The following is a 22,385-nucleotide window of genomic DNA, read 5'->3' as shown; positions in this document are numbered from 1 at the left end:
GGGCAGGATAAATGGAGAGGGGATCACATCCGCAGGGTGACAGATTAAAGCTGTGAATCAGTGCAGATAACTGCAAATGGTTTTTTTTTCCTGCCTTTCTTTGAAGTAGATGGACCTCGCTGGGCTGCCCAGTGAGCCCATTGAGCAATCCGTGATTACTCTGGGTAGCAGGGCAGGGCAGTGTTCGCAGGCAACCTGTGTTGACGTACCCAATAAGGTTCCCTTTGTTCTGTCTGTACAGGTGCAGCTTTTAGCAGCCTGGCAAGAGCTGTGTCAAAGTGACCTACCCCTGGACCGGCAGCTTACTGGACTCTATGATGCGTTGCTTGGTGCTTGGCACACACAAATCCAGTGGGCTACACAGGTAACAGCTCATTTTTGTTCTAGGGAGAACAGAGTCTGTGGTGACAAGGGAACGGGTGACCGCCTCAGGAGTGGCCACCCTCAACTGCAGAGCACGGCTCAAAGAACTTCCCCATTTCTTGCTGTCATTCAAGGGGTTAAAAAATAATCAGTTGGGCCGGGTGCGGTGGCTCACACTTGTAATCACCACACTTTGGAAGGTCGAAGTGGGGAGATCGTTTGAGCCTAGGAGTTCGAGACCAGCCTGGCCAACATGGTGAAACCCCAACTCTACAAAAAATGCAAAAGTTAGCCAGGTGTGGTGGCACAATTACTCAGGAGGCTGAGGCAGGAAGATTGCTTACGTTCAGGAGGTTGAGGCCACAGTGACTACGATCACACCACTACACTTTAGCCTGGACAACAGAGCAAGCAAGACTCTGTCTCAAATAAACAAACAAACAACAACAAAAGAAAAACAAAACGATAACCAGTTAAATGGTTTAAGTTTAAAAATAAAAGATAAGCTTAGAAACCCACATCAGTGAAATCTTTAGGTCTCCATTGAAACTCTTCTTACTACTCTTATCTATAACTTAAATTGGACCTAATGTGACAGTGCCACCTGTTGTCCAGCAAGGGAGCCTGTGGAATTCCTGAAGGCCGTTTACTTCCCATCTAAAAGCAGGAGGCCCCTGGTCAGGTGGTGTTCGAATGAAAAGGAATGTTTTTATCTTTACTTCAGGTAAAATGTACCTACCTGAAGTGAGTCTCCCTTGTTCTCATGATACACCAAGAAGTGGGGGAAGAGATAATTTGAAAGGTACCCCTTGACTAGGAGTGAGGAGAGACAGAGGAACTTTGTTTCAAGTGGCAACTTTCCATCATTTACTTTCCTCAAGTCTCTAGGCATTCCCAGCCATAAAGGTTTTAAACCATTGTTCTCTTGCCTTGAGACAGGAGGCACAGTGGAACCTCTTGTAAGCAGGGGAAGAGCCTGTCTTACTTTGCAGTAATGACTTACTGGGCCTGTTTCTAGTGTGGCTTATTTTATTCGTTTTTTTTTTTCTTCTTATTTTTTTTTTCCAAACCCTTGTGTTGAGGGCCGATTTTCAATAGCACTCAGATAGAGAGCTATTGAAATAGATTGCAGTGAGGGAGCTGCTCTGCTATGTACGAAACCCCAACCTAGAAGCAGGTCATCTACGAGTGGTTTAGTGTCACGTTGCCCATATTTTATTTTTTACAGTAGTTGTGAATCACTCTTCAGATGTTCATCAGTCATTTGCTGGAATGAACTTGACTAAGGTTGGAGAGAATTCCTTATACTAGGTCATGTCATTCAAGTTGTTGGTTAAAGCACTCTTCTCCATCCTTGTTCTTTTTCCTTGAACTAACCTAATTCATTCTTAGGATTTTGTTTTGTTTTGTTTGAGACAGAGTCTTGCTCTGTCATACAGGCTAGAGTGCAGTGGCATGATCATGGCTCACTGCAGCCTCGGCCTCCTGGGCTCAAGCTGTCCTCCTGCCTTAGCCTTTCAAGTAGCTAGGAATACACGTGTGTGCCACCATGCCTGGCTACTTAAAAAAAAATTTTTTTTGTAGACATAAGGATCTCACTGTGTTGCCCAGGCTGGTCTCCAACTCCTGGCCTCAAGTAATCCTCCCACTTTGGCCTCCCAAAGTGCTGGGATTACAGGCATGAGCCACCATGCCTGACTTTATTTTATTTTTCTTAAGAAGAATATTTCTTTTTTTTTTTCTTCGGACAGAGTCTTGCTCTGTCACCCAGGTTGGAGTGCAGGGACACAGTCTCGGCTCCCTGCAACCTCCGCCTCTCTGGTTCAAGTGATTCTCCTGCCTCAGCCTCCCGAGTAGCTGAGATTACAGGCATCCGCCACCACGCCCAGCTAATTTTTGTGTTTTTAGTACAGATGGGGTTTCACCATGTTGGCTGGGCTGGTCTCGAACTCCTGACCTCAAATGATTCACCCACCTTGGCCTCCCAAAGTGCTGCGATTACAGGCATGAGCCACTGTGCCCGGCCAAGAAAAAAATTATTCATGTGTTCTTGCCTCTTCTACTACTTCTTGTATCACAAGGATAAAAACAGTTCATGTCCATATATACGAATGCCTTTCGTCATCTAAGAAAAAGAACTTAGACTTCTCAGACTTCTCTTTGTGCCTCATCCTAGATTTTGGGAGACGTGAGTTTCTGCTGATTTATACTGTTGGCCTGTGGCCCATTTTCTTTTCAGGATGTAAGCATAATAGCTGGGCTGTCCCCTACTGAAGGTCGGTATAGCACACAGGAGCCAGGGCACACGTGTCTCCTTCAGATTTTTCCCCTTAGCATTTTCATATGAGAAATTTCCAATATATAGAAATGTTGAAGGAATTGTACAGTGAATACCCATGTAGCCACCTCCTACGTTGTACAGTGTGCATTTTGCTCTATTTGCTTTATTGCAAATCTGCCCCTCTATCCCTGTCTCTATCTGTTCATTAATCCATCTTATTTTTAAAAATTATTTTTATTTGTATTCTTTTTTATATAAAAATATTAAATTAAACAGAGATGGGGTCTCACTATGTTGCCAAGGCTGGTGTCGAACTCCTGGGTTCAAGTGATCTTCCCACCTCAGCCTCCCAAAGTGCTAGGATTACAGACGTGAGCAAAAGTGCCCAGTCAATCATCTTATTTTTTTTACTCATTTCAAAATAAGTTACAAGACTGGGCGTGGTGTCTCACACCTGTAATCCCAGCACTTTGGGAGGCTGAGGCAGGAACATCACCTGAGGTCAGGAGTTCAAGACCAGCCTGGCTAACGTGGTGAAACCCCATCTCTACTAAAAATACAAAATTAGCTAGCCGTGGTGGCAGGCGCCTGTAATCCCAGCTACTCAGGAGGCTGAGGCAGGAGAATCGCTTGAACCTGTGAGGTGGAGGTTGCTGTGAGCCGAGATTGTGCCACTGCACTCCAACCTGGCCAACAGAGCGAGAATCCATCTCAACAAAAAAAGAAAAATGGAGTAAGTTGCAAACTTCATTCACTTCAGACCATACATATTATTAACTAGAGTTCAATGTTTACTTACATTTTTTTAGGTAAAATTGTGAAATACAATCTTTTTTTTTTTTTTTTTTTCTGAAACAGGGTCTTGCCCTATTGTCCCCGCTGGAGTATGGTGGTGTGATCATGGCTCACTGCAGCCTTGACCTCCCTGGGCTCAGGTGATCCTCCCCTCTCAGCCTCCTGAGTACTGGGACTACAGGTGCGCACAACCACACCCAACTAATTTTTCTATTTTTTGTGGAGACAGGGTTTTGCCATGTTGCCCAAGCTGGTCTCGAACTCCTGGGCTCAAGTGATCCTCCCACTGTTGGGCCGCACGCCTCCCAAAGTGCTGGGATTACAGGAGTGAACCACTGCACCCAGCCATAGTGATCTTAAATATGCCATCCCATTCATTTGACAACTACAAATACCTGGGTAGGCTAATCCCCTTTCAGGATCCAGAACATCCATATCACCATCGCCCTGGAAAGTTCCCTCATGTTCCTTCCCAGTTGGTCTGTGCACCAACACCCCTAAGGCAACCACTGCCCTGATTTTTTCCATCATAAGTTAGTTTAATGTGTTCTAGAATTTCACCTAGATGGAATCAGACAGCATTTCATCTTTTGTAGTCCTCTTTCACTCAGCATGTTTTTGAGATTTGCTCGTGTTGTGTGTATCACTAGTTTGTTCCTTTCTGTTGCTGAATACTGTTACATGGTGTGAATATACCTGTTTGTTCACACTTTTTTTTTTGAGACGGAGTTTCGCTGTCGTTGCCCAGGCTGGAGTGCAGTGGCACTATCTCGGCTCACTGCAACCTCCACCTCCCAGGTTCAAGTGATTGTCCTGCCTCAGCCTCCCGAGTAGCTGGGATTACGGGCACACACACAACCATGCCCAGCTAATTTTTGTATTCTTAGTAGAGACGGGGTTTCTTCATGCTGGCCAGGCTGGTCTTGAACTCCTGACTTCAGGTGATCCGCCAGCCTCAGCCTCCCAAAGGTGCTGGGATTACAAGTGTGAGCCACTGCACCCAGCCTGTTGACACTTCTTATTGGTAGACACTTGGTATATTTCTAGTGTTGGGCAATTATGAATAAAGGTGCTTTCAATATTGTTCTGTAGGTTTTTTTTGTAGACACATGTTCCCATCTCTTGGGTAAATACCTAGGAGTGGAATTGCAGGGTCAAAGCATAGGTGTATGTTTAGGTTTGTGAGAAACTGCCCAGCCAGGCGTGGTGGCTCACACCTGTAATCTCAGCACTTTGGGAGGCCAAGGCAGGAGGATTGCTTGAGCCCAGAAGTTTGAGACCCACCTGGGAAATATGGCAAAATCTTGTCTCTACAGAAAATACAAAAATTAGCTGGACGTGGTGGCACATGCTTGTAGTCTCAGCAACTCAGGAGGCTGAGGTGGGAGGATCACCTGAGCCTGGGAAGTTGAGGCTTCAGTGAGCCATGATTGCTCTACTGCACTCCAGTCTGGGCAACAGAGTGAGACCCTGTCTCAAAAAAAAGAAAGATGCCTGGGCGTGGTGGCTCATGCCTGTAATCCCAGCACTTTGGGAGGCTGAGGTGGGCGGATCAGCTGAGGTCAGGAGTTCAACACCAGCCTGGCCAACATGATGAAAGCCTGTCTCTACCAAAAATACAAAAAATTAGCTGGCCGTGGTGGCAGATGCTTGTAATTCCAGCTACTCAGAAGGCTGAGGCAGGAGAATCGCTTGAACCTGGGAGGTGGAGGTTGCAGTGAGCCAAGATCGCACCATTGCACTCCAGCCTGGGTGACAGAGTGAGACTCCGTCTCAAAAAAAAAAAAAAAAAAAGCAAAAGAAAAGAAACAACCACTTTGCTCAAAGTGGTTGTACTTTTTCCACTCCTACACAGTGTGTGAGAGTTCTGGTTGTTCCACATCCTTGCCAAAATTAGGTGTTGACATTCTCTTTAACATTCTCTTTAATTTTAGCCATGCTGGTGGGTGTATAGTAGTATCTCATCATGGTTTTTATTTGCATTTCCCTGATGACTAAGGATGTTGAGGAACTTTTCACGTGCTTATTGGCCATTTGTGTATCTTCCTTTGCGAAATGTCTATTCAGGTCTTTTGTCCATTAAAAAAAAAAAAACGGGTTATTTGCCTTTTTATTATTGAGTTGTAGCAGGTTTTTTTTTGTTTGTTTGTTTTTTGAGACGGAGTCTCGCTCTGTTGCCCAGGCTGAAGTGCAATGGCATGAGCTTGGCTCACTGCAACCTCCGCCTCCTGGATTCAAGCAGTTCTCCTGCCTCAGCCTCCTGAGTAGCTGGGATTACAGGCGTGTGCCACCACGCCCGGCTAAGTTTTTTTTTTTTTTTGTATTTTTAGTAGATATGGGGTTTCACTATGTTGGTCAGGCTGGAGTACAATGGCACGATCTGGGCTCACTGCATACTCCACCTCCCCATTTCAAGTGATTCTCATGCTGCAGCCTCTGGAGTAGCTGGGACTGCAGGTGCATGCCACCGTACCTGGCTAATTTTTGTATTTTTTAGTAGAGACAGGGTTTCACCATGTTGCGCAGGCTGGTCTCGAACTCCTGGCCCTCAAGCGCTCTGCCCACCTTGGCTTCCTAAAGTGCTGGGATTACAGGTGTGAGCCACCGTGCCAGGCCTTGAATTTTAAAAATAACATTTAAAAATAACGAATTTGGTTGTGGTCTAGAGGGTGAACTGATGAGGCTATGCTGGAGACAGGTAAGAACCTTTGGTAGAGGATGGTGATGGAAATGTTGAAGTTCAAGAAGAACGAACAGTTGTTAAGACCTGGTAACTGATGAATGGACCACAAGAACAGAGAGTCAGAAGGCAGTTTTCATCCTGGTTGAATGGAGATGTTACTGATGGGAACAGAGAAGTTGAAGGAAGCAGGTCTGGGGAGGTCAGTGGCAAAAGAATGAATTCCAATTCTGACTGCTTTTAAATTCCAAGTGAGAGTGATGCATCCTAGTGGTGACATCCAGTAGGTGGTTGGAAGAAACACAAATTGGAGAGTCCTCAGCAGTTTAGCTGTTTTTTTTTTTTTTTTGAGACAGAGTTTCGCTCTGTTGCTCAGGCTGGAGTGCAGTGGCATTATCTCAGCTCACTGCAACCTCCACCTCCTGGGTTCAAGCAATTCTCTGCCTCAGCCTCCCAAGTAGCTGGGATTACAGGTGCCCACCACCACATCTTGGCCTCCCAAACTGCTGTGATTACAGGCGTGAGCTGCCGCGCCTGGCCTGGTTTTTTTGTTTGTTCGTTTGTTTGTTTGCTTTTTTGCAACAGAGTTTTGCTCTTTCGCCCAGGCTGGAGTGCAGTGGTGCAATCTCAGCTCACTGCAGCCTCCACTTCCTGGGCTCAGGTGATTCTCCCACCTCAGCCTCCTGAGTAGCTGGGACTACAGCTGCACACCACCACACCTGGCTAATTTTTAAACGTTTTTTATAGAGACAGGATCTTGTTTTGTTGCCCAGGCTGGTCTCAAACTCCTAGGCTCAAGCGACCCTCCCACCTTAGCCTCCCAAAGTGTTGGGATTACAGGCATGAGCCACTCTGCACTTGTCCTGAATTTGTTTATTAACTCTAAAAGTATTTTGTGGATTAAGATTTTCTACACATAAAATAATGTCATCTGTGAACAGAGATAACTCTTGTTTTCAATTTGGATGCCTTTTCTTTCTTTCTTTCTTTCTTTCTTTTTTTTTGTCCAGTTGCTCTGGCTAGGACTTCTGGTTCTTTGTTGAATAGAGTGGCAAAAGCCACTCTTATCTTGTTCCTGTTCTTAGGTGAAAAGCTTTCAATGTCTCACCATCAGGTATCACGTGAGCTGTGGGTTTTCATATATGGCCTTTATTATGTGGAGGAAGTTTCCTTCTGTTCCTAGTTTAGTGTTTTTCTCATGAAGGGTATGGAATTTTGTCAAATATATTTTCTGCATTAATTGAGATGATCATGTATTTTTCCCTTCATTCTGTTAATGTGGTGTATTACATTGATTCATTTTAAAAAATCAGAGATTTATAATATTTTTATTTTTTGAGGCTGATCTCAAGTTCCTAACTTCAAGTGATCCTCCTGTTTTGGCCTCCCGGGTGCTGGGATTACAGGGCCGAGCCACCACTGTGCCCGGCCTTGATTCATTTTTGTTTAGTTTAACCATTCTCACATTCCTGGGTGAATCCTACTTGGTCATGGTGTACAATGTTTTTTAATATGCTGCTGAACTCAGCTTACTAGTATTTTCTTGAAGGTGTTTGCATATGTATTCGTAAGGCATGTTGGTTTATAGTTCTTTTCTTTCCTTTTTTTTTGAGACAAGAGTCTTGCTCTGTCACCTAGGCTGGAGTGCAGTGGCAACATCTCAGCTCACTGCAATCTCTGCCTACCAGGTTCAAGCAATCTTCCTGTCTCAGCCTCCCAAGTAGCTGGGATTACAGTTCTGCACCACCATGCCCAGCTAATTTTTTTGTATTTTTAGCAGAGGCAGGGTTTGACTATATTGGTCAGGCTGGTCTCCAACTCATGACCTCAAGTAATCCACCCACCTAGGCCTCCAAAAGTGCTGGGATTACAGGCATGAGCCACCACACCTGTCCCATAGTTCTCTCTCTAGTTAATTTTTGGTGACCATCAAAAAAATGCCACATGAATGTATTCGTTAGATTTGAAAATAGCTAGACACTTGGGGCCACTGATAAACATGAACTTGCCAGTTATTCTAGGCAAGTTGCAAGTTCCAAGTCTTGCCAGTTTACTTTCTGAGCATGTTCACATTTGCCATGAGGAAAACTTTGGGCTTATAGCTCTAAACTAGACCACTTTTCATCTATCAGGGGAGATCCTTTTGAGATGACCCAGGAGACAGCTTCTTTAAAAGTTATACTTCTTTAAAAGGTGATGTGGCTCACACCTGTAATCCCAACACCTTGGGAAGTTGAGGAAGGAGGATCGCTTGAGGCTAGGAGTTTGAGACTAGCCTGGGCAACATAGTGAGACCCCGTCTCTCCAAAAAAATAAAATAAAATAAAAATTTAGTCAGGTGTGGTAGTGCTCCTGTAGTATCAGCTACTTGGGAGGCTAAGGTGGGAAGATCACTTGAGTCTGGGGGTTAAAGGCTGCAGTGAGCTATGATTATGCCACTGCACTTCAGCCTGGGTGGCAGAGTGAGACCCTGTCTCAAAAAAGTTTTTAATTTTTAATTTTAAGTTTTTTTTTTTTTTTGAGACAGAGTCTCGCTCTGTCACCCAGGCTAGAGTGCAGTGGCGCAGTCTTGGCTCACTGCAACCTGCACCTCCCGGCTTCAAGTGATTCTCCTGCCTCTGCTTCCCGAATAGGTGGGATTACAGGCATGCACCATCACACCCAGCTAATTTTTGTATTTTTAGTAGAGACAGGGTCTCGCCATGTTGGCCAAGCTGGTCTTGAACTCCTGGCTTCAAGTGATCCACCTGCCTCGGCCTCCCAAGGTGCTGGGATTACAGGCATAAGCCACCGTGCCTGACATCTCAAAAAAGTTTTTTAAAAAAGGTGGGCTCCTATTTGGCTCCATGTGCTAAGGCAGGTACACCTCTCTCTCACTGCAGGTTTTCCAGAAGCCCCACGAGGTGGTAATGGTGCTGCTGATTCAGACCCTGGGGGCCCTCATGCCCTCGCTGCCCTCCTGCCTCAGCAACGGCGTGGAGAGGGCAGGGCCCGAGCAGGAGCTCACCAGGCTGCTAGAGTTCTACGACGCCACCGCCCACTTCGCCAAGGGCTTGGAGATGGCACTGCTCCCCCACCTACGTAAACATTCCTTCCTGCCAGTTCTCCAGCTTGTCTTTACTCGCTCTTTCTGAAGCTTCTGGGGCCTGGATTTGTTTGCCTTTTCAGATGACTGATTTTACAGAAATGGAAGGGATTGGTGTTTTCCTTCTCAGCAGATGTGGAGGGCTTTTCCATGAAAAAACGTTGCCATCAAGGAAATAGTTGTTTAATATCTTTGCCTGGCTCCAATGCTGTCTGGGTGCCTTACGTGCTCCAGGGAAGTGATGGACACCTCTGCGGGGCTTGGGATGTAAAAGAGGCATCACAGTGAGGCAGGTAGATGTTATATAAGGCAAAGAGTTGGCAGATTACACCAGGAGGCAAGTGTGCTTATCCTTTGAAGTCATCACGAAGCCTCAGATAGTTCAACCTCAAAAGTCAGTTTTAGAGAACAAATAGGCTACAGGGCTTTTTTTTTTTTTTTTTTGCGATGGAGTTTTGCTCTTGTTGCCCAGGCTGGAGTGCAATGGTGTGATCTCAGCTCACTGCAACCTCCATCTCCTAGGTTCAAGCAATTCTCCTGCCTCAGCCTCCCAAGTAGCTGGAATTACAGGCATGCAGCACCACGCCTGGCTAATTTTGTATTTTTAGTAGAGATTGGGTTTCTCCATGTTGAGGCTGGTCTCGAACTCCTGACCTCAGGTGGTCTGCCTGCCTCGGCCTCCCAAAATGCTGGGATTACAGGCATGAACCACTGCGCCCAGCCTACAGGAGCTTTTTGAAGGAGCAACAGCAAGTGTCCCAGGGCGGGGGAGCTGTGTTAGGACTACAGGTGGTTGTAGAGAAAATGGGCTTTCTCTGGTGGCCAGCTGAGAGCAGAGCACCCCTTACTCCCGTTTGGGTAAACAGTGCCCGGTGTGTGATGCTCTCCAAGCTCTTTCCCGTCTATGTTAAAAGCTTCATAAATTTTTAAAGAACGCAGACCCCGTGACGCATGTTGCTGTCAAATCAGGAAATCGCTTCAGGAAGGCCTTGTTCTGCTGTTCGGCGGCTGTGTGTCACTGACTTGGTTTATTTAATAGTTATTCTCTTTAATTACATTTGTGTATAATTGCCTCGTACGTTCCAAGGAGTGTTTACTGTTCGGATTCCTGATGACTCATCGGTGTTTTTGGCATGCTCACAGGTCAGGCCTTAGTTGTGGGAAAGGCCCAGTGGATGGGGAAGCTTCCAAGGGACCGTGATGCCTTTGTGGAAGTGGCTAAGGAGAGTTGAGAGAGCTGGGCTAAGGCGAGTTGCCGCAGCACAGTGGGACGAAGATGGAGCAAGGAACGGCCACATCCTTCCCCTGGGGATGGACGTAGTGGGGAAGAGAACCACCCTTGAGACAGATTTGGAAGTGCTTTGCTAGTCAGCCATGGGACGAGTCTCACTCTTGCCTAGGCTGGAGTGCAGCAGTGTGATCTCTTGGCTCACTGTAACCTCCACTTCCTGGGTTCAAGCAATTCTCCTGCCTCAGCCTCCTGAGTAGTTGAGACTACAGGTGTGTGCCACCACACCAGGCTAATTTTTGTATTTTTTAGTAGAGATGGGGTTTTGCCATGTTGGCCAGTCTGGTCTCAAACTCGTGACCTCAGGTGACCGACCCGCCTCAGCCTCCTGAAGTGCTGGGATTACAGCAGGTGTGAGCCACCGTGCCCGGCTGGGACTTTAGATTTCTTTCTTTTTTTTTTTTTTTTTTTTGAGACAGAGACTTGCTTTGTTGCCCAGGCTGGAGTACAGTGGTGCGATCTTGGCTCACTGCAACCTCCGCCTCCCCGGTTCAAGCAATTCTCCTTCCTCAGCCTTCTGAGTAGCTGGGATTACAGGCACACACTACCACACCTGGCTATTTTTTTTGTATTTTTAGTAGAGACGAGATTTTACCATGTTGGCCAGGCTGGTCTCAAACTCCTTACCTCAAGCGATCCGCCCATCTTGGCCTCCCAAAGTGCTGAGATTACAGGTGTGAGCCACCACACCTGACCTAGATTACTAATGATTCTTCCTGAGGTTTTCCAAAGGAGTTTTAGTTTTTCTTTTAACTTTAAAATTCTTTGGAAACACACACAAAAATAAAAATAGAAAGAGAGTAAGAACAATCCATAAACTCATCAGTCGGAGCCACCAAGAACATTATTTTCTTCCAGTAATACAAATATAAATATACATTGTTCACAAATATTAATATAAATAATATCTACCATATAAATATTATGTAATAAATACATAATATATATTAAATATATTATATACTTTTATGTATTTACATATAATATATGTTATATAATAGATACAAAATATCTTAAAATATTGGTTGTAGACAGTCTTAAATTTTCATTTTTTGAAATGCTCAAAATTTTCTTATGTCATTAAATGTTTTCCTAAGACATAGTTTTGTTGTCTTTATTTTTTTTTGTTTTTTTGAGACAGGGTCTTGCTCTGTTGCCCAGGTTAGAGTGCAGTGACACTATCACAGCTCACTGTAGCCTTGAACCTTCTGGGCTCAAGTGATTCTCTGAACTCAGCCTCCTCAGTTGAGACCACAGGCATATGCCAACAAGGCTGACTCATTTTTAAAAATTTTTTGTAGAGACAGGGTCTTCCTATTTTGCTCAGGCTGATCTCAAGCTCCTAGGCTCAAGTGATTCTCCTGCCTTGGCCTCTCAAAGTGCTGGGATTACAGGTGTGAGCTACCACACCCGGCCAATTTACTACAATTTTTAATCACTATGATATATAAAACTATAATGAACTGTTTTATACATTAGTTTTTGAGCCTAGCTCCGATTATTCCTCAGGATAAGTTTAAATTTGCAGTTGCTCAGAAATGAAAAATTTGAAGATACTTGTCACATTTTGTTCTTTTTTTTTTTTTTTTTTTGAAATGGACTCTTGCTCTGTTGCCTAGGTGGGAGTGCAGTGGCGTGATTTTGGCTCACTGCAGCCTCCACCTCCTGGGTTCGTGCCATTCTCCTGCCTCAGCCTCCTGACAAGTTTTGTTCTTTAGACCTGTTTTTGTAATCAGTAGTGAACGAAGGTGCTGTGTTCCCATCCCCTCAACAGCACTAGATTCTTTTTTTCTCCTGTCATTGCCAGGTTCTTAGACAATTACTGATGTATCATTTTAGTTTTTCACTTTGGTTATTAGCAAGTTTAAAAGTTACATTATAAAAAGTATCTTTTCTTTTTTGAATTGCTTATTCTTTAGCCTGTTATTCTGTTTGGGAGTTTAACCTATTTCTGGTTAATTTGTAAGAGCAATTTATTTAAAATAATATATTGTTGAATATATTATAAAAAGCAACAAAAGTATGTATTATAAGAATTAATGATACAGAAATCTGTGACACAAAATAACTCTCCTATAATCCCACTTTAACCACGGTTACAAATTTGGTGCATATTCCTGAAAGATCCTTATATAGTGAGGAATTTTTACCATTGTTTATCAAATATGTTGTAAATATATTGCCTAACTTTTAATTTTACCTTCAACACTTTTTCTATTATTTTAATAGTTAATACATGTACCTAATACAATTCAAAATATAAAAGATATGCAATATAAAGTAAATTTTAAAAAATTTAGGTTGACTTTATCATTATAGAAAAATCTAGGAAAAAAACAAGAAAGGAAAAAGAAATCATTCTCAACCCACCATTCAGAAACAGCATTTTGGGCCAGGCATGGGGGCTGGCACCTGTAATCTCAGCACTTTGGGAGGCCAAGGTGGGGGAATCATTTGAGTCCAGGAGTTCAAGATCAGCCCTGGCAACATAGTGAGACCCCATCTCTACAAAAACAAAGAAAAAATTAGCCAGGTGTAGTGGCACACACCTGTAGTACTAGCTACTCAGGAGGCTGGGGTGGGGAGATCTCTTGAGCCTGGGAGGCCAAGGCAGTGGTGACCTATGGTTGGACCACTGCACCTTAGTCTGGGGAACTGAGTGAGATCCTGCCTCGAAGAAAAAAGAAAAGAAAAAGAAAAAAGAAGTAACACTTTAGATTCTATACATGTGCAGATTTGATTATTACCACGTTAGACCCACATTACTTTACCTCATCTCTACAAAACCTTGTAAAATTGGTGCCAGAAATCGAGAGCAGCAGCCTTTAGCTGAGTGAGTATTGAAGGAGAAGTAGGAGTTAACTAGATGAAGAGGGGAAGGGACGAAGCCGGTCCTTCCAGACAGAGGATCAGCATATGAACAGAAGGAAGCTTTTAGGAACTGAGAGAAGGCTGAGAGCTAGAGGAAGAGGAAAGGAGGATGAGGCTATAGAAGTAATAATAAAACTAGCTAAAGGAGGGGACCAGAAGGATGTGAGGATACCAGTAAGTGGGGCTATTACATTTACTAATCCTCTGTTGAGACTGTGTCCAAAGCTTTCTGATTCTGAGCCATGTTTCCATGAACATCCTTCTATCTCTGTGTATTTGTTGATTTCTTTGAGATGATTTTCAGGAATTGAATTACTGTGTTGTAGAATATGCACATTTACATTTTGATACAGCGTGTTTTACATTTTTATGTGGTTGAATGTAGGGATTTTTGGAATGCCTGGGCTATGGGGTATCCTTTTGTTTTTCGTTTTTGTTTTGAGACGGAGTCTCACTCTGTCACCCAGGCTGGAGTGCAGTGGTGTAATCTCTGCTTCCTGGGTTCAAGCAATTCTCTTGCCTCAGCCTCCCAGGTAGCTGGGACCACAGGTGTGTGCTACCATGCCCAGCTACATTTTTTTTGTATTTTTAGTAGAGACGGGGTTTCACAATATTGGCCAGGGCTGGTCTCAAACTCCTGACCTCAAGTAATCCGCTCACCTTGGCCTCCCAAAGCGCTGGGATTACACGTGTGAGCCACCACGCCCTGCCAGTGGGGGTATCCTGTTTCTATGAAGTCCTAGGAACATGTGGCATGGGAATTGTTCTTTCTGTATTACCTTTTCTCTGTGGCAGTTCTTTTTTTTTTTTTTTTTGAGATGGAGTCTTACTCTGTCGCCCAGGCTGGAGTGCAGTGGCGTGATCTTGGGTCATTACAACATCCGCCTCCTGGGTTCAAGCGATTCTCCTGCCTCAGCCTCCCGAGTAGCAGGAATTACAGGTGCCTGCCACTATGCCTGGCTAATTTTTGTATTTTTAGTAGAGATGGGGTTTCACCATAATGGGTAGGCTGGTCTCAAACTCCTGACCTCAGGTGATCTGCCCGCCTCAGCTTCCCAAAGTGCTGGGATTACAAGTGTGAGCCACCGCGCCCGGCCTCTGTGGCAATTCTTGAACCTGACCTTGATGAGGGTTATCTTTTTTTTTTTTTTTAAGATGGAGTCTCGCTCTTGTTGCCCAGGCTGGAGTGCAATGGTGCGATCTCAGCTTACCACAACCTTCGCCTCCTGGGTTCAAGTGATTCTCCTGCCTCAGCCTCCTGAGTAGCTGGGATTACAGGCATGTGCCACCATGCCCAGATAATTTTGTATTTTTAGTAGAGACAGGGTTTCGGTTTCTCCATGTTGGTCAAGCTGGTCTCGAACTTCTGACCTCAGTTGATCCACCCACCTCTGCCTCCCAAAGTGTTGAGATTACAGGCGTGAGCCACTGCGCCCGGCCAGTGAGGGTTATCTTTTGAAGGGATTCTTATCCGTGATGGGTCATGGGATTCAGGGGGCTGGTGTCTTTAGTAGTGCTTTAGGCAAACAATGTGCAAAGCCCAAATTTATCCAGGTATTTGCTGAACTGATTGTAGGAGAAGCTTCCATGAATGACAAAAGCTGCTTAACAAAATGTAGTCCCCTCTGGAGATCAAATGGGGAAAGTTCTAGTAGAGCTCCTCTTGATTGTTGCTTTCCCACAGTTAATTTCAGATTCTTTGTTCATTATCGTTTTACATTTCTGATTCCCTAAAGATGAACACAATCTGGTAAAAGTCACGGAGCTGGTGGATGCTGTGTATGATCCATACAAACCCTACCAGCTGAAGTATGCGAACATGGAAGAGAGCAACCTCCTCATCCAGATGAGCGCCGTGCCTTTGGTAAAGTCGCAGTGCGTCCTGGGGCCACTGAGGAAGCATTCTGCTAGCTAGGCTCTTGGCCACGTCTGGGAGAGGGCTGGGGGTTGGGATCTGGGGTGCTGAAATATGGCCTTTAAGCACTTGTGGGCTCTTGTAATCCCAATGTAAAATGAGACCGTATATTTGCTACCAATTTTCTTGATCGATGGATTGAGACAGGGTCTCCATCTGTCGCCCAGGCTGGAGTATAGTGGTGCAATTACAGCTCACTGCAGCCTCGATCTCCTGGGCTCAAGTGATCCTCCTGCCTCAGCCTCCTGAGTAGCTGGGACTCCAGGCACGCACCACCACGCCTGGCTCATTTTTGTGTATTTTTTGTAGAGACAGTTTTGCCATGTTGCCCAGGCTGGTCTCAAACTCCTGGGCTCAAGCAACCCACCCACCTGGGGCTTCCAAAGTACTGGAATTACAGGCATGTGCCATGCTGCCGGGCCCTAGTTTTCTATTTAAAATCCCCAATGAAGGTTTAACAAAATGAGAGGCTTAAATCTTTTGGGGATAAGTTGATAATCTCCCTCGTTTAGTAATTTCCTACTAAGGCGGTCTTTTGTTTAAGGAAGACATGCAAATGGGCACAGGATCTTAGCACTCATGGGCAATGCTGCAGGGGCAGGTTCACCATATGGGCACCAGGGGTGGAACTGAGGCCATTTCCATTTCAAATACTATTTTGTTTTCAAGTCATAAGGTTGTCTAGCATGAGGTGCATTGATACTTCAGAATTGATCTTATAGTAGTTCAAATCTACTGCCTCTTACCATTTTCTTGTTTTCTAGGGATATACCTAGAAAGTCTATTGCACTTCAGTGCCATACTTGCCCCTGAAGGAAGGAAGCATTTTCCTTTTGCCTTATTTATTTATTTATTTTTATTTATTTATTTTTGAGAGGGTCTTGCTCTGTCCTCCAGGTTGCAGTCCAGTGGTGCCCAGGTTGGAGTGCAGTGGCACAGTCACAGCTCACTTCCACCTTGATCTCCCAGGCTCAAGCGATCCTCCCACCTCAGCTTCCCAGTAGCTGGGACTACAGGTGCATGTCACCACACCAGGCTAATTTTTTGTAGAGATGGGGTTTCGCCATGTTGCCCAGGCTAGTCTCAAACTCCTGGGCTCGAGCAATCTACCCATGTCTGCCATCCAAAGTACTGGGATTACAGGCTTGAGCCACTGCACCTAGCCCCCTTTTGCTACATTCTTTGGAGCGTCTGATAAGGAGAATTTGAATCCTAGCTCGAGAGCCAGAGGGAGAGATGCCATCTTAATAATCACAGAAAAAGAGGAAAGCAATGAAAAACATTAGGATCAAGTAGACAGACATTCGATCATGCCAGGAGTGAATTTCCATGATCCCACTGATGACTTAGACTGTTCTCCCTTGATTCAGGCTCTAGAGAAGCGTTCAAAGGTTGGGACTATATTTCTGACTTCGTTATTAAGTGATTTTACTACAGATGAGAGGGCGTGGAGGTCTTCCCCTATCTCAACATTGTCTGTTCTAAAGCCTGATGCAGCTTTGTTTGTCTGTATTTGCTGACCAGGAGCATGGGGAAGTGATTGACTGTGTGCAGGAGCTGAGCCACTCCGTGAACAAGCTGTTTGGTCTGGCGTCTGCAGCCGTTGACAGATGCATCAGATTCACCAATGGCCTGGGGACCTGCGGCCTGCTGTCAGCCCTGAAATCCCTCTTTGCCAAGTAAGGCTGGGGAACTAGGGACCAGACGGGCCACATTGGAGCAGTGTCTGTCCCAGATAAAAATGCACGTGTTCTGTATTTGTTCTCTGAACCCTGGGAAAATTTGCACCTGAACCCAAGAGGATGTTGTTAAGGATATTCATAGTGGCATGGTTTGTAATGGTAGAACATTTGAAACAACGTAAATGTCTACCCATTAGGGAAGGTTACATAAGATGTGACGTATTCATGAGGGAAACTTGTGCAGCAGTTAAAGTATGTTAAGAAAAAAAAAAGAAACCTTAGACAAGTTAAATTTAACAAAGTTTATTTGAGCAAGAAAAGGGATCTTTGGCCTGGTGTGGTGAATCATGCCTGTAATCCCAGTACTTTGGGAGGCCAAAACAGGTGGATTGCGTAAGCTCAGGAGTTCGAGACCAGCTTGGCCAACATGGCGAAGCCTTGTCTCTGATTGATCCAGAAATACTGAGCATGCCTCTGTGAACTGTGGAGGCTCCTTGGACCCAGAGCTCCCTGGCATTGCCATCGGGCATCCAGCACCTCCAAGGGCAGTTCCACATAGGCATTTCTATAGGAACACATCATCTCGTGTGGCCAGATGAGCCTGGATGTGTTCCTACAGAAAAAGAAACATCAGGCTGGGTGTGGTGGCTCACGCTTGTAATCTCAGCACTTTGGGAGGCTGAGGCGGGTGGATCACTTGAGGTCAGGAGTTTGAAACCAGCCTGGTCAACGTGGCGAAACTCATCTCTACTAAAAATGCAAAAATCAGCTAGGCATGGTGGTGGATGCCTGTAATCCCAGCTGCTCGGGAGACTGAGACATAAAAATCGCTGAATCCAAGAGGCAGAGCTTGCAGTGAGCCAAGACTGTGCCATTGCACTCCAGCTTGTGCAGCAAGAACAAAACTCTGTCTCAAAAAATAAAAAATAAAAAAAATAAAAATAATACATTTCCATATTAAGCATTCAAACTGTACAAAAGTATATCTGGAAAACCCAGGCCATCTTCTCTAAAAGGGAAGATTTTGAAGTCACCAAAATAGCTGATGCTTATAAAATCAGGGAAATCAGATCGAAGCTAACTTGAGCAGGGTTCAAATGGCACATTGTTCAGTAGTGAGGAGGGTTTGGGGAAGGGCATTAAGGGAGGCAGGGGCAAGGAGGACAGGGCACGCAGGAAAGGCAGGTGCAGGTTGGCCTAACTCGAACTAGGATGAAGCATAGAGTATAGCGGCCAACTGGTGGTTCAAGAAGGAGGGGTATTAAGACTGTAATGGGCACAGGAGCTCTGGACACTTACTAGTGGGGACCTTAGAGACGGTAGTGTTCCTCTGTGAGTAAACTGATGATGACAATATCTCCTTTCCAAAGAGGTTGTGAATATTAACCAAAAGCATATCATTGAAGCCCCTAACACAGTGACTATGACATGGTTGACAATTGGAAATGTGTATTGTGAGAAACAGCTGGAGGGTTTGAGAACAAAAATGATGTGATGAAAGCTACGCTTTCCTCTGAGATTTCATGACAAACCCATTTAGAATTCTGGATTGACAGCTAATGAAATAGAGAAAGCATTTGCTTATAGCCATACCTGAGAATAGTGGCTAAACAAAACTCCTTCTCCCGCAGTGTGTACCTGCTCTTTCTGCAGAGCACGTGGATATTTACCATAGTGCAGAGGTGGTGACACAGTTGTTTAACCTCCCATGGCTAAAGCACAATCATGTTCCTTAACATTCCCCTGTCAGTTTGTGCTTGAGGCCAGCCCCTCTCCCTCCTGGGACTTATAACCCTAGAAAGCTGTCACCTGTCTTGGTGCAAGGGGAAGGTGTTGTCAGTGGTACTCTGGGTTTTGCGGCTTTCCACCTGAAAGCATCGAGGTCTCTGTAAAGGGGGCAGCAGGATCATTTGCAGTCAGTGGAGTGGGCTGAAGCCGTTTCTTCCACTTGGTTCGTTGAGTGGCCTGTGTCTCCACTGCATGGACTGACCTTTCGGGGCTGTGCCCTGGGTCCTCACATTTCACTTTCCTCATTTAGAGCTTCGTTTTGGGAGGGGCAAGCGGCAAGGCCTCTTGTGATGCATGCAAATGTCATAGGTTTCATAGCTTTCAGAGGACATGACTCCCTCCTTTATGTCCAGCTCTGTGCTAGTTCCTGGGGATATAAGTATGAGGCACAGACCTGTTCTCCCAGAGCTTAAAGTCTAGCAGCAGCAATAAGCATCATACAGGCTATTTCTTTATCTGGAGACAGGGTCTTGCTCTGCCACCCAGGCTGGAGTGCAGTGGCGTGCTCATGGCCCACTGCAGCCTTGACCTCCTAAGCTCAAGCCATCCTTCCACCTCAGTCGCCTGAGTAGCTGGGACTACAGGCATGCACCACCACGTCTGGCTGATTCTTGTATTCTTTGTGGAGACAAAGTTTTGCCATGTCATCCAGTGTGGTCTTGAACTCCTAGGCACAAGTTGTCCTCCCACCTCGGCCTCCCAAAGTGCTGTGATTACAGGCATGAGCTACCACACCTGCCTAATTTTTTTGTTTTTTTTAGAGATGGGATCTCACTGTGTTGCCCAGGCAGGTCTCGAACTCCTTGAGCTCAAGTGATCCTCCCTCCTCAGCCTCTCAAGGTGCTGGGATTACGGGTGTGAGCCACCGTGCCTTGTCTCAACGAGCTGTTTAATTACAGTGTTTTAGATGCTATGAGGGAAAAGTATGTGTGTACAGTGAGAGCAAACAGTGCAGCCTGTGAGGGAGGATCTCCTGGCTTTGAACCCACTTTCATGCTTCTGTCCCATTAAAGTCAGACCCTTGCCAGCAATGAAACCTTAATCCCTGTGCCACCGGTATTTAATCTAAATTTAGAGGATGAGAATGATGCAGAGGTACTCTGGATGTCATGACCTTCCTTACATTATCCCAGGTCACAGTCGGTTATTACTGTGGGACTGTGATGTTTAAACAGTTCTTCAAACCTGCTTTCACAGAAATGTACTTATCTGGACGAGGGGGGATTTATCAGCATCATCTCTCACCTGGTTGCTCCCTGGAGTCAACTTCACGATTATTCCTTCCTTCTCCTCTTGGGCATCTCTTTTAGAAACTGCTCAACCAGGTGGTGAAGACAGTCTTGCCACATAGAGAAGACCTTTTTGTGTTCCGAGGTTTACAAGCAGTTTCACTCCTCAGTGGGAGCCTATAAAGATGCTCTCAAGGCCATTAGCAGTTTGTCCAGAGCTGTAGAATTCCAGGTCTCTTTAGAGTTGGAGAATCAGTGGTGACCTCCCTACCATTTTCTTCCCTTTGCCGGCAGGTATGTGTCTGATTTCACCAGCACTCTCCAGTCCATACGAAAGAAGTGCAAACTGGACCACATTCCTCCCGACTCCCTCTTCCAGGAAGATTGGACGGCTTTTCAGAACTCCATTAGGTAAACCTGGGGTCGTAATTCAAGCTTATTCCTAATGTAGTCAGCATAAACATGCATGATATAGTATATAAAAATGACAAATGTGCTTGGAAGGGGTTCATTTTTTTTCTTTCGCTGCCTTTTTAAAAAGCAAATACTCCAGACTCTAAACACAAACCAATAAAATCCAACCCAAACCAACCAACAAAAGGACCCCTCCAGCTCTTAAGATATTTTTAAAAGTTCTTTACAAATGCCTCATCTCCTTTAATGACTTAAATTTTTTATATTTAATGTGAGATTTTTTACCCCCCACCCCCTTAGCCTATAGTTTTTATAGACCTAAAATAACTTAGGGCTTATGTATTTGAAAATGCACAGGTGATTGGATCCTGTTTCTGGATCTGAGAACCATGGTACATGGTACTAAATGGTTCTAGGCAACGCTATTTGGCCTGGAAAGGGCCATTTAAGAGTTCAGTGAAAGGGCTGGGCTTGGTGGCTCATGCTTTTCATCCCAGCACTTTGGGAGGCTGAGGCAGGAAGATCACTTGAGGTCAGTAGTTCAAGACCAACCTGGCCAACAGAGTGAAACCCCGTCTCTACTAAAAATACAAAAATTAGCCAGATGTGGTGGTGTATGCCTGTAATCCTAGCTACTCGGGAGGCTGAGGCAGGGGAATTGCTTGAACCTGGGAGGCAGAGGTTGCAGTGAGCCGAGATCCTGATGCTGCACTCCAGCCTGGGTGACAGGGCAAAACCTTGTCTCAAAACAAAAAAGGTTCAGTGAAAGGAATTGAGGTGACCCTCTCAAGTGGTTGTTGATGGCCAGATTCTGGAATAGCCTGTGTGGCCTGTGGGCCACTAGGTAGACACCCTATTTTGCCCCAGGCCCTGAGGCTTGATGGAGGTTCGATCAGCAGTTGCCTGAGAAGATTTGGTCCTTGACATACATGTCCAGCTGGAGAACATGGACTGTTGGCCTATGGCCAGATTTGACCTATGGACATGTTTGATCATTGCAGTTTTTAATAAGTGGATTTGTTGCCAATATTTAAAAACTAGATTTAACATGATCCAGATTTCTAATGTCACCTAAAAAATGAGATGCTTAGGCAACACTGGGCCTCATTGTCATAGCCACTGGGGCTGGCAGCAGGGGTCCCTGAGAAACTGGGCACAGGTTCCCTGTTGTGCGCTGCTTCTCTCCTCTCCCAAGTGGGCTAATAGTGATGCGATTAGGCTCTCAGACCACTTGGCAGAGGAGGGAAGCACCATACAACAGATGAAAAGCAGACTGGGCACGGTGGCTCACACCTGTAATCCCAGCACTTTGGGAGGTTGAGGCAGGTGGATCATCTGAGGTCAGGAGTTCAAGACCAGCCTGGCCAACATGGTGAAACCCCGTCTGTACTAAAAATACAAAAATTAGCTGGGCATGGTGGCACGCGCCTGTAATGCCAGCTACTTGGGAGGCTGAGGCAGGAGAATTGCTTGAACCTGGGGGGTGGAGGTTGCAGTGAGCTAAGACTACGCCATTGCACTCCAGCCTGGGTGATGGAGCAAGACCTCATCTCAAAAAAAAAAAAACAAAAAGCAATCTGGAAGTTTCTTTTTCTTAAAACCATTCCTCCTGGATATATTTTCCCAAGAGAGAAATGGCAATTCACTTGGCGCACTTCACCCACTTTTATGTCTTACCTGACCCTTGCCCGTGACACATGTAGTTCTTAATGCGGTGGCCCATGCCAGAGCAGATCCAGACCCACCCAAGGCTGTTGGGTAGATCCAGGACCACCCAGGACCATTTTAGATTGTTACCTCACCTCACAGGCTCTGTTCTGGATTTTTCTGATGAAATTTAATGTTCTATGAGTCGATAGGTGCAGCAAACCACGATGACACACGTTTACCTATTAACAAACCTGCACGTCCTACACATGTACCCCGGAACTTAAAATAAAATTAAATAAAAAAAATGTAATTCTAGATGCTAACTGTATCCCTTATCACCCGTG

General features: G+C 45.2%; 1 protein-coding gene across 3 annotated transcripts in view; it reads left to right on the top strand.

Annotated features, from left to right (window-relative positions):
- The window catches only part of COG7 (component of oligomeric golgi complex 7), a 65,031-nt gene that overhangs the window by 19,558 nt on the left and 23,088 nt on the right, over positions 1 to 22,385 (top strand). For all 3 annotated transcript variants that reach the window (XM_032157113.2, XM_032157114.2, XM_032157115.2), the window contains exons 6-10: positions 242 to 364; positions 9,002 to 9,200; positions 15,100 to 15,227; positions 16,803 to 16,957; positions 20,272 to 20,388. In XM_032157113.2, coding sequence (XP_032013004.1) covers positions 242 to 364; positions 9,002 to 9,200; positions 15,100 to 15,227; positions 16,803 to 16,957; positions 20,272 to 20,388 — 722 coding nt within the window. The remainder of the gene's footprint in view (positions 1 to 241; positions 365 to 9,001; positions 9,201 to 15,099; positions 15,228 to 16,802; positions 16,958 to 20,271; positions 20,389 to 22,385) is intronic.

The sequence above is a fragment of the Hylobates moloch genome, unplaced genomic scaffold (genome assembly GCF_009828535.3).
Source record: "Hylobates moloch isolate HMO894 unplaced genomic scaffold, HMol_V3 SCAFFOLD_6, whole genome shotgun sequence".
Lineage (NCBI taxonomy): Eukaryota > Metazoa > Chordata > Mammalia > Primates > Hylobatidae > Hylobates > Hylobates moloch.
Note: the sequence above shows the minus strand (reverse complement) of the source record. Positions and strands in the feature narration are given on the sequence as shown.